The sequence below is a fragment of the Acinonyx jubatus genome, chromosome A2, assembly GCF_027475565.1.
Source record: "Acinonyx jubatus isolate Ajub_Pintada_27869175 chromosome A2, VMU_Ajub_asm_v1.0, whole genome shotgun sequence".
Classification (NCBI taxonomy): Eukaryota; Metazoa; Chordata; class Mammalia; order Carnivora; family Felidae; genus Acinonyx; species Acinonyx jubatus.
This window is the reverse complement of record NC_069383.1, coordinates 76262870-76278992: the sequence shown is the minus strand read 5'-3', so window position 1 is coordinate 76278992 and position 16123 is coordinate 76262870. Positions and strand designations below refer to the sequence as shown.

Sequence of the window (16123 nt, the reverse complement as noted above, 5' to 3'; positions counted from 1 at the left end):
ATAAATGTGCAAAAGCACCTAATGGAGGAAAGACAGCCTTTTAACAAATCCAACTAGACACCCATAGGCAAAATGAACAAAAGCAATGAAAAGGTCAACCTTGGGTTTATACTTTATGTAAGAATAATTCAAAATGGATCAAAGACTTACACATAAAACATAAAGCTATAAAACTTATTAAAGATAAAGCATTCTTAGATTTGACACCTAAAGCAAGAAAAAAAATGATAAGTTGAACTACATCAAAATTAAGCTTTAACTCCATGAAAGACTGTTCAAGAGGATGAAAAGGTAAGTCTGAGAGTGGAAAAAATATGTGCAAATCCACATTCGAGAGAGGATTATTATCTAGATTTTATAAAGAGTTCTCAAAACTTAACAGTAAAAATACAAAGAGTTCAATTGGAAAATGGACAGAGGACATGAGAAGCCATGTCCCTGAAGAGGATATACTAATAAACAATAAGCATATGAAAAGATGTTCAACATCATTAGCCACTAAGGAAATGCAAATTAAAACCACAATGAGATATCATTAGACATCTATCAAAATTGCTAAAAAGTGACAACATCAAAGGCTAGTGAGGATATGGAGAAATTAGAACAGTCACACACTGCCACTGGCAATGTAAAATGGTACCACTAGTCTAGAAAACAGATTGGCAGTTTCTTAAACTCTAAACATACAACTACCATGTGACCTAACAACTGCACTCCTAGGCATTTATCCCAGAAAAATGAAGACTTATGATGATATTAGGACTTATAAAATTAGAAATATACATTTTGGTCTTTGTCCATGGTTCCTGGCACATAGTTCCTAAAATCAATATGATTTCCTAATTGATAAAGAGCAGTGGAGCATCTTTTGTTCTAATATTTGGCCTTTTTTTTAGTCCTACAAAGCTCCAAAGAATAAAGGTGAAAAGGGTATCTTTTGTTACTCATAACTGTGGGGGATAAACTTAGGAACCCTCCTGGGCTTACACCAATGGGTTAACAAGGCATAAAGAAATACAAGGCCATAGGATGCTCACACCCGAGCTTGGGTAAACAAGATTGGCACCCCAACAATAGGGAGGTGCAAAGGAACCCCAGGATAGAGAAGGGCACAAAGGCGCCCAATACAAAGATTTATGAGGTAAGCAAGATTAGGTGTTCAGGGCAGAAGTGCCCCCCAATTTAGTACTATAGCAAAAAGCTGCTTTCACAGGAGGAAAGGACCAAGTTACATAAACAGGTAAATTGAGCTATAGACTGCTGTGATGCAGGTGAAGCTTCCCAGAGCTGAGATGATTAACAAAAGAAAGGTGCCTTATTAACTCTGAGGTCAAGTGTCCTGTCTCATCCCCTAGTCTAGCTAAGATAAACGGAGGTGGTACTTCACGTCCACTGTAAACAACCTTCTGCCCAACTGCCTGGCGCCCAGATTTTGTTTTGTTTTAACCCAAACCCCTAACCCCGAATATCTTCAAGACCCCCTTTTCCTCATGTCCCCAAGTTAATGTTCACAGATTCATTGCTTCTTTGTACATGCCCATCATGTTTGCAAGCCTTCTGATCCTAATAAAAATGGGGCTAATAAAAACCCTGATTCAGGGCTCTTGTCTTTTCCCAGACATTAGCCATCTCTTGCTTTTCATCGTGCATCCCGCTCTTTTGCTGGCCAAAAGAGAGCTTTAGACTTAGAGTCTATGACATGTAACAAATCTCTTTCAAACCCCATCAAATTTATGCTAAGGAGGTGACTTATGAAAGGTCCCTCAGGACTGGGCACCTGGGTGGCTCAAGTCAGGTGAGTAGTCCTGTCTGACTCTTGATTTCAGCTCAGGTCATGATCCCAGGGTCAAGGATCAAGTCCCACTCCATACCGAGAATGGAGCCTGCTTAAAATTCTCTCTCTCCCTCTGCCCCTCTCCCTGCTAGTATACACATGCTCTCCCTCTCCCTGAAAAAAGAAAAAAATAAAAAATAAACATGAAAAGTCCCTAGATAAGCAGTGGATGGGGGGCTGGCTGCTGGGGTACCCAACCATGTGATTAAAGGGCTCAAACTTCTAGTCTCACTCCACTACTCTAACCCACACCCCAACTTCAGGGGCTCTGGGGAGGAAAAAGGGACAAGAGGTTACATTAATAACCAAAGGCCAATAATCTGATCAATCATGCCTATATAACAAAGCCTCCTTAAAAAATCCCTCAAGTATGGAGTTTAAAAACTTCCAACTTGGTGAGCAAAGCACATGGAAATTCAAGAAGGGTGACATACCTAGAGAATGAAGCTCCATACCCACCCCCCGAGTCTTGCACTAATGTGTCTCTTCTACCAGGCTATATTCCTGAGGTGTACCCTTTCATAAAAAGCTGGTCATCTAGTTAGTAAACTATTTTCTTGAGTTCTGTGAGCTATTTAGCAATTCACTGAATCTGAAAAGGGGGTTGCAGGAACCTTTGTTTACAGCCAGTTACTCAGAAACACAGGTGACAACCTGATCTATGATTGGCATCTGAAGTGGGAATAGTCCTATGGTGTCAGAATGGAGTTAAACTCTAGGATACCTAGCTGGTGTTCATTAATACTTGAAGAATTGTTTGGAATAAGGGAAAAAACCCACATATCTGGTTGAGAAATGTTGTAAATAGAGTGTTCGCAGAAAAAAAACAGTGAGTAGTTTGTTTTGTTTTTTAATACTTTCACACAAAAACCCGGAAATGAATCTATGTAACAGATTTATTTGAAACAGCCCCAAACTAGAAACAACCCAAAAAGCAAACTGTGGTACATCAATACCATGGAACTACTGAGCAATGAAAAAGAACAAACTATTGATAAATGCAACAACCTGAATGAATCTCCAGATAATAATGATAAATGAAAAGTGCTAATCCAAAAATGTTATATATGTTATTATTCCACCCACAGAACATTCTTGAAATGAGAAAATAATATAAACGAAGAACACATGGGGCACCTGGGTGGCTCAGTCAGTTGAGCATCCGACTTTGGCTCAGTTCATGATCTCACGGTTTGTGCGTTCAAGCCCCACGTCAGGCTCTGTGCTGACAGCTCAGAGCCTGGAGCCTGCTTCGGATTCTTTGTTTCCCTCTCTCTCTGCCCTTCCTCTGCTCACGTGCTCTCTCTCTCTCTCTCTCTCTCAAAAATAAATAAACATTAACAAATTTTTTTTAAAAAAATGAAGAACACATTAGCGGCTGCCAGGTGTTAAGTAAGGAGCAGTTGAGAACACAAAGGAAATGGGTGTGGCTATAAAAGGGAAACAGGAAGGATCCTTGTGGTGATGGAATTGTTCTACACCTTAAATGTATCAATGCCAATATCCTGGATGTGATATAGTACCACTTTTGTATGATGTTACCACTTGGGGGGAAGTAGGAAAAAGGTATATGGGATCTGTCTGTATATTTTTCTTAAAATTGTTATTATCTATAATTATGTCAAAATTTAAAAGTTCATTTTTTCTTTTCACACAAAAAAGTACAAACAGATGAAAAGAAAGTTAATAAATTAATTAAAAGCAAAGCAGTACTTGCCTTTTCCTGCCTTACATCTACCTTTTAACTCTGGATAACTGTGCTGTGTCATGGACTTTTTACTCTCTTACAATTAGAAAAATCTTTCATACATAAATCGTAAAAATAGAAAACATATTGTGATTATAAATAACATAATCTCCTTACCAATGTACCCTGGAATCGTCCTGGCTTCTTATACCATGCTCTGTTGCCTTCCTCTTCACAAACACATAGATGATCCATAAGTCCATTACTATATACAAAACATTTTCCTAACAAAGAAGATCCCAACAGTCAAAACCTACTTCACACAACTATGCTATTTTTACAGATGAACAAATTCAAAGTACAAGGAGTTGACTAGAAAATTATGAAAAGAGATATACCTTTGTTTTCACCTTTTAGGATGAAAAATACATATGCTGATTTGCTTATGACATAGCACTAGTCTCTAAACTCAAAGTAGTGAAAAGTAATAGAGTAAATTTTACATTTTCAGAATGTAGAAAGCAAATGCACACAGAAGTAAATTCTTTTAGGGTATATGAGGGAATACAGGGGGGAAATAAAGGAGGAAAACCTGTTTTGAAAAGAGAACATGGGTGTACATCCTATTTGACAAGAAGAAAACTGTGGTATACAAGGGAAATTCAGGCAATAAAATTTTTTTTGGACTATACATAAGTGAAACAGACATATAATAAAAACATACACATAAATCTAATGTACACTTGAAAGTTGCTTAGAGAGTAGATTTTAAAAGTTCTCATCACAAGAAAATGTTAATTGTGTGAGATGATGGAACACGGACTAAACTTACTGGGTTGATCATTTTGCAATACACACATACATTAATTCATTATGTGGCACACCTAAAACTAATACAATGTTATATGTCAATTATATCCCAATTAGAAAAATACACTATTTAAAAAGGTTCTTCTCACCAATGTAAATTGTGCTATGCTTTGTCCCTTGCTCTCTATTTATACTGCTCAATCTAGACATTCATCAGCTCCCACCTAATTTACTACAACTTTCCCTAATAGCAACTCCTTCCAATTATTGGACTCACTCTAGCTGCCAAAATTACCTTTTCTGTTCAACCATGTATAATTCTGTGAGTTTCATAATATGTAAGTCTAAGTGTCTCCTTCTGCTTTTAAGGATTTCTTAAATGTGTAGGAAACTACCTTCCCTTTTACTCTCCTATAATCCATGTATACTTTCCTCCATCTGAAATATGCCTATTGTTCATTCCATGTCAGTACTGTGTTCATCAGAGGGGCATCTATGTCCAAGCCAACATTCTCATAGTCCAAGCAATCTGTTTTCTGCTACTTAAACATGTTTGAGGGGCACCTGAATAGCTCAGTTGGTTAAGCATCCGACTTCAGCTTGAGTCATGATCTTGTGGTTCATGGGTTTAGCCCTGCGTCGGGCTCTGTGCTAATAGCTCAGAGCTTGGAGCCTCCTTTGGATTTTGCGTGTTCCTCTCTTTTTCTGTCCCTCCCCACCTTGTACTTTCTCTCTCTCTCTCAAAAATAAATAAACATTAAAAAAAATTTTAACATGTTTAAAATATCATCTTTATAAAATTGTGGAAGATTGATAAAGGAATTGCTATTTTTTTCCCATCTAATAAAAATACATGACTACTCTTTTCAAATTCACATAAACCATACTATCCTGATAAAATAATGATTTCTAAGCACTATATTCACGCACCAGTTGGATGACTGTTGGATGAATGTTCTAGGATGGGCAGAACTCTCAGACTAAGGAGGAAGCTAGAGTCTAAGATTCCTTACACTTTTAATTGTGCTCTTGTGAGACACATACTCAAATATTAAATCACCCGATACTTTAATCAGCTATATAAAAGAGTTATAAGTGTTTTATATATATTTGTTTTAGGGCTAGACTCCATCACGTACAACTAAGTACGTGCCAAAAAGCATTTCTGCATGAGGATAAAGAGGCATGAACTTTAAAAAATTAACAAAAAATATTTTTCAAACAAAAATGAATAAAGTAACATTTAAAAACCTAACAAGATTTTTCAGGATAACTAGTACACATACCTTTGGAGAATGGGTTCCTTTGCGCTTGCAGTCGAATTTTAACGACATCCAGAGGAGTCACTATGAAGAAACATAAATTTTAATTAATAATACCTGTAAATTATACAGATATTTGTCCAAATATGACAAAATGTAGCAAATCATACCCCTCTTCATGACTATATGAGTAAGATTATTTATCTCAAAGTGGTTTTAAATGTAACATTCTAATTTTTTGCCCTTGAATTCTGTTTAAAAGAGGATCAATGAGAAGACAATTACTTCTCTCATCACTAAACTATCATTTATAATATTTCTATAATAATTCCATTCCAAACCTAAAATACTAGTATTTTTAAGAAACTACATCATCTAAGGTAAAGAATAAAAGTTTTAGAAGTCTATATAAAAATTTGAGAATAACTCTATTACAAGTAATCAACAATATTAGTTTTTCTAACACATTAAATTTAGCTATATCAAATAAAAACTATAGATAATGAAAAAGTGAGTAAGCTAGCCATAAATTGTCTTTACTGTCACATTGTGTTACTCCATTTGGGAATAGCACAGTAAAGGAGAATTGTTTTCATTTGCATGCTATTTTATCCAAGTAGGAAAAAATGCCGAATAGTGGTTGAAGAAACCTTTTCCTTATCTGAGAATGAGGAAGTCACATTAGATTATCTTTAAGGTCTTTACAATACTAACTGAAGTAAGATAGCACATCCAACAGTAATACATTTATATGTGTTCTAATCATCTGCTATCTTATCTAAATAAACTAGCCATCTATCACCTAACTATATTGTTTGTCTTTCTCTAGAAGAAATAGACTGTAAAAAACAGAAAATGTGGCCAAAGGAATTTAAGAAATTCACTGTTAATGCAAGCAAAAGAAAATGTAACTTGTATTTGTTGCTACCATAAGTTGCCCAAGTTCTAAATCATTCATTATACTAATATTTTATCCTATTTTCTTGTTTCCTTTTAAAAAAGGCTAATAGAGTCATAAAAGTTCAATATTGACAGGCACTTCAATATTGGTCTGAGCCCCTGATTTCATAGGTAAAAATGAAGTTCAGAGAGAAGTAGGGACTGTCTCAAACTGCACTCAGCCTAAGAATGGCAAAGACTGTAATAAAATTCAAGTCTCTTGATTCTCTCTCCAGAGTTATTTTTATGTTACGCTGATGGAGAGATATGATGAAGCATGAATGATAATACTATCATTATTTCAGACAGTAAATTCAAATGGAAATCTATAACAGTTACATAATCTATAACATTAACATTATTTTACCCATTAGTGATGTCAGGATAGCTCCAGTACAAGAGGCAAACATTTGTTGAAGGGGTGTCACTTTGATAATCTGTGGTCCCTCTGACTCAGGATCCATATTTTTAACTGACTAAAGAAAAATCTGTTAAGGAAAATCAAAATTTAAAATAGGAGTTTAATGAAAATCCCTCAGATCTGACTGCTAAAAATTAAATCATCTATAAAAACAGTAGCCAGCATTAATATCAAAGCACGTGCTGTTGACCACAATCAAAAATAAATATATATAAGTTCTACACAAAGGCACTAACTACACAATTGTCATTAATAGAACATGCACTCTGATTTTCCAAAAATGGTAGTGCACTTAAGCTGTGTGAGCAGCATCACATTTGTAAGACAGTTCATAGAGCAGTAAGAATACAGACTCTGGCCATGTAACAGAATGAAGGCACCTGATCAACAAGGCCCAGAATCTGTGTATTTAGCCTCACAAGAACTACGTATATACTCTAATATAGAGGTAGCAAATATATCATTATTTCTGATGCATGCCAAAAGTTGCTCCAAAGGTATAAAATAAAAACACATAATCTTCAAAAGAGGCATTATCTTAGAAAAATTTGATGTGAAAAGCAATATATACTCTTTTCTAAAAAGTCAGTTAATATAAAAAAGTATAAAAACCACTTATAAGCCTTTTATTCAAAAATAACCACTAGCAATATAAGGGTATCACCTTTCCAAATGTCTATGTACACACAAATGCATATATAAGTATGTACATGTATATAACATATACACACATGCACCTGCAGATTACACATAATAAATCAAACACGTACAAACATTTGTATACCTGTGTACATGCATCTTTTTAAAAAAACAAATAGGTTAATACTATTCATAATGTTTAGTAGCAGTGTGGACCCTTAAAAATACATTACAGACATTGTATCAATAAATATAGATTTATACTATCATTTCTAATACTTTGAGTTTTTGATTGTATTTAATCAGTCTCACATTGTTGGATATTTAGGTCACTGTCAAATTTTCATTATTCATTCACTCATACACTCTTGTATAAATATCCTCATATACATAGTTTTTTGTAGTCTTCCTAGAATTACTATATAAGAAAAAGTAAGCTTACTAGGCTTAACTAAAAACTTGAGATAAATTGCCAAAATGCTTTCCAGAAAGACTGGACCAATTTATACTTCCACTGGAAATAAATGAGTTCCTATTAACCCAGAATTTCACCAAACTCACTCACTCTCTCTCTCTCTCTCTCTCTCTCTCTCACAAACACACTTTGGTATCACTTATTTTTTTGTGAACAATTTGAAAGTAGGTTGAATACATCACACCTCTTCATCCTAAAAACCTCAGAATATTCTTAAAAATTTTTTTAATGTTTATGTTTTTGAGAGAGAGAAAAAGAGAGACAGAGCATTAAATCATCTATAAAATGATGGGAGAGGGGTAAAGAGAGAGGGAGACCACAGAATCTGAAGCAGGCTCCAGGCTCTGAGCTGTCATCACAGAGCCTGACCTGGGGCTCAAAAGCACAAACTGTGAGATCGTGACCTGAGGCGAAGTCAGATGCTTGACCAACTGAGTCATCCAGGTGCCTTACCTCAGAATATTCTTACATTTCACAGTAACATTATCAAATTGAGGAAACTTAATTTAGAGAGTATTCTATGGTTCATATTCCAATTTTATCAATCATCCCAATAATGAACTTCATAAAAATGGTAGTCTTATCATTTCTTCGGACTTTTCTTACTACTCACCTGGTTTAAGTCTTTTCCTCAACTCTATGCTGCAATATTTTGTTTGTAACATCAGTAGCTGAAAATCTGTAGTGAAAAATGAAAGTAATTGTCTTATTTTTTCACACAAGAAAAGGAGAACCTAAGGAAAGGAGTATGTAAAAAAAAACAAAAGACAAATCAACAAATATTTACTGAGTATCCTCTTTTACACACTTTGAGGAATATTGCCACAGTAAATTTATTCTGCTAAAAAAACCCAAAAACAATTCTAGAACCTGCACACTCTGATTAACCTTAGCATCACTGAGTCAGTAAGATTTTGTGCTGCAAAATTAAGTATTCAGCATTATCTATCTATGAAGTATTTTTTAGGAAAAAAGTTTAATCTAAATCTAAACAATCCACTGGATCTAAGTTCCAATTTATAGGAAATTCAGAGACTCAAGTAACATGGTTAAGAATACCACAAAATAGGAGAAATTGTAACACTCTATAGGACTATTGTCTTGGTTTCAACAAATGAAATTAAGGTGGGAAAAAAGCAGGGGAAGGAGAACTGTTCTAGTACAAGGGAATCTTGTCAGAGTTACCAAACAAATACATCTTGATTCAAATAAATGAAATTTTAAAAGTCAGTTTGAGGGTAAATAAGGAAATCTAAACATCGTCTACATATCAGATATTAAACAATTATTACTGATTTTGTTTGATGAGATAATAGTACTATGGTTATACTGGAAGTGTCTTTTTTTCAATTAGAATTTTTATTTATTTATTTTTAGAGAAAGAGAGAGAATGAGAATGAGAAAGAGAAAGAAAGAGAGTAAGTGTGTGCCATGAAGGGGGAAAGGCAGAGAGAGCGCATCCCAAATGTGGATCACTTTCACAACCATGAGATCATGACCTAAGCTGAAATCAATAGACACTTAACGGACTGAGCCACCCAGGCACTCCCAGAAGTGCCTTTTTTTTTTTTTTTTAAGAGAGTCACAGTGTAAGTATTATAAAGCTAAAGTGTTATGATAGCTGCAGTTTACAATACTTCAGAACAAATAAATATACTAATATTAATAATCTGCTGGGGTGCCTGGGTGGCTCAGTCAGTTAACAGTTTGACTCTTGGATTGAGCTTCACACTGGGCATGAAGCCTGCTTAGGATTCTCTCTCTCCCTCTACCCTTCCCCTGCTGTGTACACACTCTCAAAACAAACAAACAAACAAACAAACAAACAAACAAACTCCTAAATCTAGGTGGTAAATATACCATAAGTTTTTCACTGTTCTGTATTTTTCTGTATATGGGAAAATTTGAACAATGAAATTTTTTTAGTTCCTGAAATTTATGTAGAAACTTCAAGTCAAGTCCAAGAAAATACTTTTAACATTTGTTTATTTGAACAGTTAAGTGGAAAAATAATAAACATATGCTAGAATATAGGTGTACTCCTCCTCCAGAAAACTAAAAAGGCCTACCATGCTTTATTTTGACATCCTTTCCAGCAAACTTGTTAACCTGAATATGCTCAAACCAGAAAAAAGAGTCAAAAAAACTGATATATTTCTAACAATTATATAGAATTATATAGAATGTAAGTCAGAAATTCAGTTGTAACATTTGAGAACTCAGAATTAAGGTTATTGGACTTTTTATTTCTTCTTAATAGAAAAGTATTTTAAAAAAATTATAGCAGCAATTTTTATAAGATCATAATCTACTTAACAATGAGATCTGAAAAATTAGTCTCTTTTTCAATTTATCTGAAAAATAATATGGGAAAAAATGAACAACATAACCACAGATTTGGAGGCAGATGGAGAAAAAGTGGGAAGTAATAATCATTGAGGACTGTCTAGAACTTATAACATATTCTCCAGTGTTTTAAATTCCTTTCAGTCCTATCATCCTACTTATCTTTTTTCTTTGCATCCTTCTACTCTTCTATTGGGGGAAATGATTTTAACATTAATATATCCTGTAAACTCAGTATATTTCGTAAAGAAATATTCTGCAAGAAAAGCTTTTTCCCCAAGTCCCCCAGCTCCTATTTTTTACACCTTTTCTGCATTCTACACAGTACTTAAGTTGGTATTAATAGTTTGGTACACACCGCCAAGGTGATTTTCAAGTATAAAAGGCAAACATTCTCAAGCATGAATAATGAACGAGCCCTTCTTGGGGCAAGAAATAAATTTAATTAGTGACAAAATAATACTCAACCAAACAATGGATGGAGAGGCTTTAGTTAAAAGGATTAGGGCAATACCCAAGTTGGAGGACAGTAAATCAATACATACTTCGTATCATCAGAATTTTTAATTTTTTTTCAGTCAAATATGTTAACTGCTATCTTTTTTTTAAATTTATGTTTTTATTTTATTTCTGAGAGAGAGAGAGAGAGAGAGAGAGAGAGAGAGAGTGTGTGTGTGTGTGTGTGTGTGTGTGTGTGTGTGAGCAGGGGAGGGGCAGAGAGAGGGGGAGACACAGAATCCAAAGCAGGCTCCAGGCTCAGAGCTGTCAGCACAGAGCCTGATGCGGGGCTCGAAATCCCGAATTGTGAGATCATGACCTCAACCGACTGAGCTACCCAGGCGCCCCTAGTTTTACAATTTTAGATCTTATATTCAAATCTTAACCCACTTGGGAGTTGATTTTTGTGTATGGTATAAGAGAAGGGTCAAAGTTCTTTTTTTTTCCTTAATATTTATTTATTCTTGAGAGAGAGAGAGAAAGAGAGAAACAGAGTGTGAGTGGGAGATGAGCAGAAAGAGAGGGAGACACATAATCCAAAGCAGGCTCCAGGTTCTGAGCTGTCAGCACAAAGCCTGATGCACTGCTCAAACTCGTGAATAGAGAGATCGTGACCTGAGCCGAAGTTGGACACTTAACCAAATGAACCACCCAAGTGCCCCCAGGGTCAAAATTCTTATATTGTTAATGTAGTGAAGTTTATCATCTTTCCCTTTATAGACAATACCTTTTTGTTTCCTCTTTAAGCAATCTTTCCTTACTAAAAGTCCAAAAAACATATGCCTCCCTAGGTGTGTTGAAGTTGTGCTATTGAACAGATATTAATTCTTTAATCTAAATGTAATTTTTTATTAAAAAAAATGTTTTTGGGGCTCCTGGGTGGCTCAGTCGGTTGAGCGTCCGACTTCGGCTCAGGTCATGATCTCGCGGTCCGTGGGTTCGAGCCCCGCGTCAGGCTCTGTGCTGACTGCTCAGAGCCTGGAGCCTGTTTCCGATTCTGTGTCTCCCTCTCTCTCTGACCCTCCCCGTTCATGCTCTATCTCTCTCTGTCTCAAAAATAAATAAACGTTAAAAAAAAAATGTTTTTAATGTTTATTCATTTTTTTTTTTTAGAAACAGAGCACAAGTCGGGGAGGGGCAGAGAGAGAGGGAGACACAGGATCTGAAGCAGGCTCCAGGCTCTGAGCTGTCAGCAGAGAGCCCCACATGGGGCTTGAACTCATGAACTGTGAGATCATGACCTGGGCCAAAGTCAGTCACTTAAATGACTGAGCCACGTAGGCACATTTAAGCAGAATTTTTTAAATAGCATGTGAAATAGTGAGCCAGTTGCATCATTTTCCAGGTGAAAACAGGTAACTATTTTCTCCAGGTCCAATTACTAAATAATCCCTCTTTTCTCCTCTAAACAGGTGCTTTGTGGAACTGTTTCTAGGCTCTCTATTCTATTCTGTTAAACTTATCCATACTTAAACCTTACCACACTGCATTATTATGTAGCTGTAATAGGCGCTTATATATGTGGTAGGGTAAATCCACCCTACCTGTTCTTCAGAAATATCATGGCTGTTCTTGGCCTTGTGGTCTCTCATGTAAATTTAAAAATCATCCACAGGGCTCCTGAGTGGCTCAGTCAGTTAAGTGTCTGACTCTTGGTTTTGGCTCAGGTCATGATCTCACAGTTGTGAGATCAAGCCCCTCCACTCAGTGTGGAGCCTGCTTAAGATTCTCTCTCTTCGTCTCCCTCTGCCCCTTCCCTGGCTCATGCTTTTTTTCTTTTCCTCTCTCTTTCCAAAAAAATAAAAAATAAAAATAAAGAGAAAGTCAATCAAAACACTACTGAGTCATCACACAGAAAGACAGCAAGAGGGAAAAAAAGTAACAGAATTACAAAAATAACCAGAAAACAATTAACAGATGGCAGTAAGTACACACCTATCAATAAATTACTTCAAATGTAAATGGTCTAAACGCTCAAATCAAAAGACATAGGATGACAGAATGGATAAAAAACCAAGACTCAGGGCGCCTGGGTGGCGCAGTCGGTTAAGCGTCCGACTTCAGCCAGGTCACGATCTCGCGGTCCGTGAGTTTGAGCCCCGCGTTGGGGTCTGGGCTGATGGCTCAGAGCCTGGAGCCTGTTTCCGATTCTGTGTCTCCCTCTCTCTCTGCCCCTCCCCCGTTCATGCTCTGTCTCTCTCTGTCCCAAAAATAAATAAACGTTGAAAAAAAAAAAAAACAAGACTCATTTATATGCAGACTATATTTCAGACCTAAAGACACATAAAGAATGAAAGTGGAAGGATGGAAAAAGACACCATACGAACAGAAGCAGAAAAAAAAGGCTGGTATCTGATCTGAGTAAAAACTCAAATCAGATAAAACAGACTTTGAAACAAAGACTGTAATAAGAGACAAAGTATTTACATAATGATAAAGGGGCAATTCAACAAGAAGGTATAACAATTGTAAATATCCACAAACCCAACACTGGGGCACCTAAATGCATAAAACAAACATTAACAAACATAAAGGGAGAAATTGAGAGTAACACAGTAATAGTAAGGGACTTTAACACCCCTTATATCCATGAATACATCATCCAAGCAGAAAATCAATAAGAAAAATGAACAAAGTCTTTGAACAAGACATTAGACCAGATGGACCTAACAGGTATATACAGAACATTTAATCCAAAAACAGAATACATATTCTTTTTAGATGCACATGGAACATTTTCCAAGATAGATCACATTAAGGCCACAAGTCTCAATAAATTTAAGAAAAGTGGAATAACATGCATCTTTTCCAACCACAACAGTATTAAAATAGAAATTAATCACAAGAAAAAAAAGAGAGAAAATGCAAACACCTGGAGGCTATACAACATGGCAAGAAACAGCCAATGGTCACCAAGAAATCAGAGGAAATTAAAAAATACGACTAGGGGCACCTGGGTAGCTCAGTCATTTAAGCATCAGACTTCGGCTCAGGTCATGATCTTGCAGTTCACGGGTTCGAGCCCCACGTTGGACTCTGTGCTGACAGCTCAAGCCTAGATCCTCCTTTGGATCCTGTGTCTCCCTAGCTCTCTGCCCCTCCCCCGCTCACACTGTCTTTCCCTCTCTCTCAAAAATAAATAAAACACTAAAAAAAAAAGCTTTTTAAATTAAATAAATAAATAAATAAATACATCTAGACAAAAATATAATGGTCCAAAATCTTTGGGATATACCAAAAGCAGTTCTAAGGTAAGTTGATAACAACAAAGGCCTACCTACAGAAGAAAATTATCAAAAAAATCTAACTTTATACCTAAAGGAATTAGTAAGAACGAAGCCTAAGATGAGTAGGAGGAAGGAAATACTTGAGCATAAATAAATGAAATAAAGACCAGAAAAAGAAAAAAAAAATTGATGAGACCAAGAGCTGGTTCTTTAAAAATATAAACAAAATTGATAAAACTCATTTAAAAAAAAAAGACACATAATGAGAAATGAAAGAAGAATAGTAACAACTGACACCAGAGAAATACAAAAAAATTCTAAGGGAATACTATAAAAAATTATATGTTTGGAATTTAGACAACCTACAAGAAATGGATAAATTCCTAGAAATATACAATCTTCCAAAACTGAATAAAGAAATAGAAAATCTGAACAGACCAATTACTAGTAACAAAATGGAATCAGTAATCAAACAACTCCCAACAAACAAAAGTCCATTTAGAGAAGAGTTCACACCTATTGTCCTCAAACTATTCCAAAAAAACAGAGAGGAAAGAAAGTTTCCAAATACATTCTATAAGACCAACAATACCCTGATTCTAAAACCAGACAAAGACACTACAAAAAAAAGAAAACTACAGGCCTCTATCTCTGATGAACACAGATGCAAAGGCCCTCAACATAATGTTAGCAAACCACACTGAACAATAAGTTAAAAGGATCATTCACAATGATCAAGTGGGATTTAAGTATGAGTCAATATTCACAAATCAATCGCTGTGATATACCACGTCAACAAAACAAATGATAAAAATCACAAGATCATTTCAACAGATGCAGAAAAGTATGTGACAAAATCCAACACTCATACATAATAAAAACTCTCAAAAAAGTGGGTTTAGAGGTAACATACCTGAACATAATAAAGGCTATATATGAAATATCCACAGCAAACATTATTAATAGAGAGCTTTTCCTTATAAATATAGAGCTTTTCCTCTAGCATCAGGAACAAGAAAAGAATGCTCACTCTTGCCACTTTTATTCAACACAGTACTGGAGTCCTAGCTGCAGGAATCAGACAAGAAATAAAAGGCATCCAAATTGATAAAGAAGAAGTCACTACTTGCAGATGACAGGATACTATATTTAGAAAACTCTAAAGACTCACCAAAAAGCTATTAGAATAAATGAATTCAATGGGTACTGAGGAGGGCACCTGTTGGGATGAGCACTGGGTGTTGTATGGAAACCAATTTGACAATAAATTTCAAGTTAAAAAATAAATAAAATGGTTTAAAAAAAGAATAAATGAATTCAGTAAAGCTGCAGGATACAAGTTAACATGCAGAAATCAGTAGCATTTCTATACACTAACAACAAATTAGCAAAAACAGAAATTAAGTAAATAATTCCATTTGCAATTATGCCAGAAAGGATAAAATATCTAGGAATAAACTCAACCAAGGAGGTGAAAGACCTGTACTCTGAAAACTATATAACACTGATGAAAGAAATTGTAGGCAACACAACCAAATGGAAAGATATCCCATGCTAATGGATTGGAAGAATATTGTTAAAATGTCTATACTACCTAAAGCAATCTATTGATTGAATGCAATCCCTATTAAAATGGCAAGAGCACTTTTTTTTTTTTTTTTTTGCAGAACTAGAATAGATAATAACAAAATCTGTGTGGAACCATAAAGATCTGGAATACCCAAAGCAATCCTGTGATGGAAGAACAAAGCTGGAGGTATCACATATCACAATCTCAGATTTTAAGATATACTAAAAAGCTGTAATAATCCAAACAGTATGGTAGTGGCACAAAAACAGACACAGATCTGTTGATGGAACAGAACAGAGAGCCCAGAAATAAACCCACACTTAAATCAAGTGGTCAATTAAAGTATGACAAAGGAGGCAAGGACAAGATAAACAATGGGGAAAAGACAGTCTCTTCAATAAATGGTGCTGAGAAA

The 16123-nt window shown here is 35.4% G+C and overlaps 1 protein-coding gene across 4 annotated transcripts in view; it reads right to left on the bottom strand.

The window, feature by feature from the left end:
* The window catches only part of SLC25A40 (solute carrier family 25 member 40), a 68172-nt gene that overhangs the window by 45288 nt on the left and 6761 nt on the right, over positions 1-16123 (bottom strand). For all 4 annotated transcript variants that reach the window (XR_003424555.2, XR_003424554.2, XR_003424553.2 and 1 more), the window contains exons 2-5: positions 8681-8746; positions 6900-7020; positions 5618-5677; positions 3699-3805 (exon numbers count right to left, since the gene is read on the bottom strand). Coding sequence is in view for 1 of the 4 variants with exons in the window: in XM_015085882.3 (XP_014941368.2) it covers positions 3699-3805; positions 5618-5677; positions 6900-6996 (264 nt within the window). In the remaining 3 variants the exon portion in view is untranslated. The remainder of the gene's footprint in view (positions 1-3698; positions 3806-5617; positions 5678-6899; positions 7021-8680; positions 8747-16123) is intronic.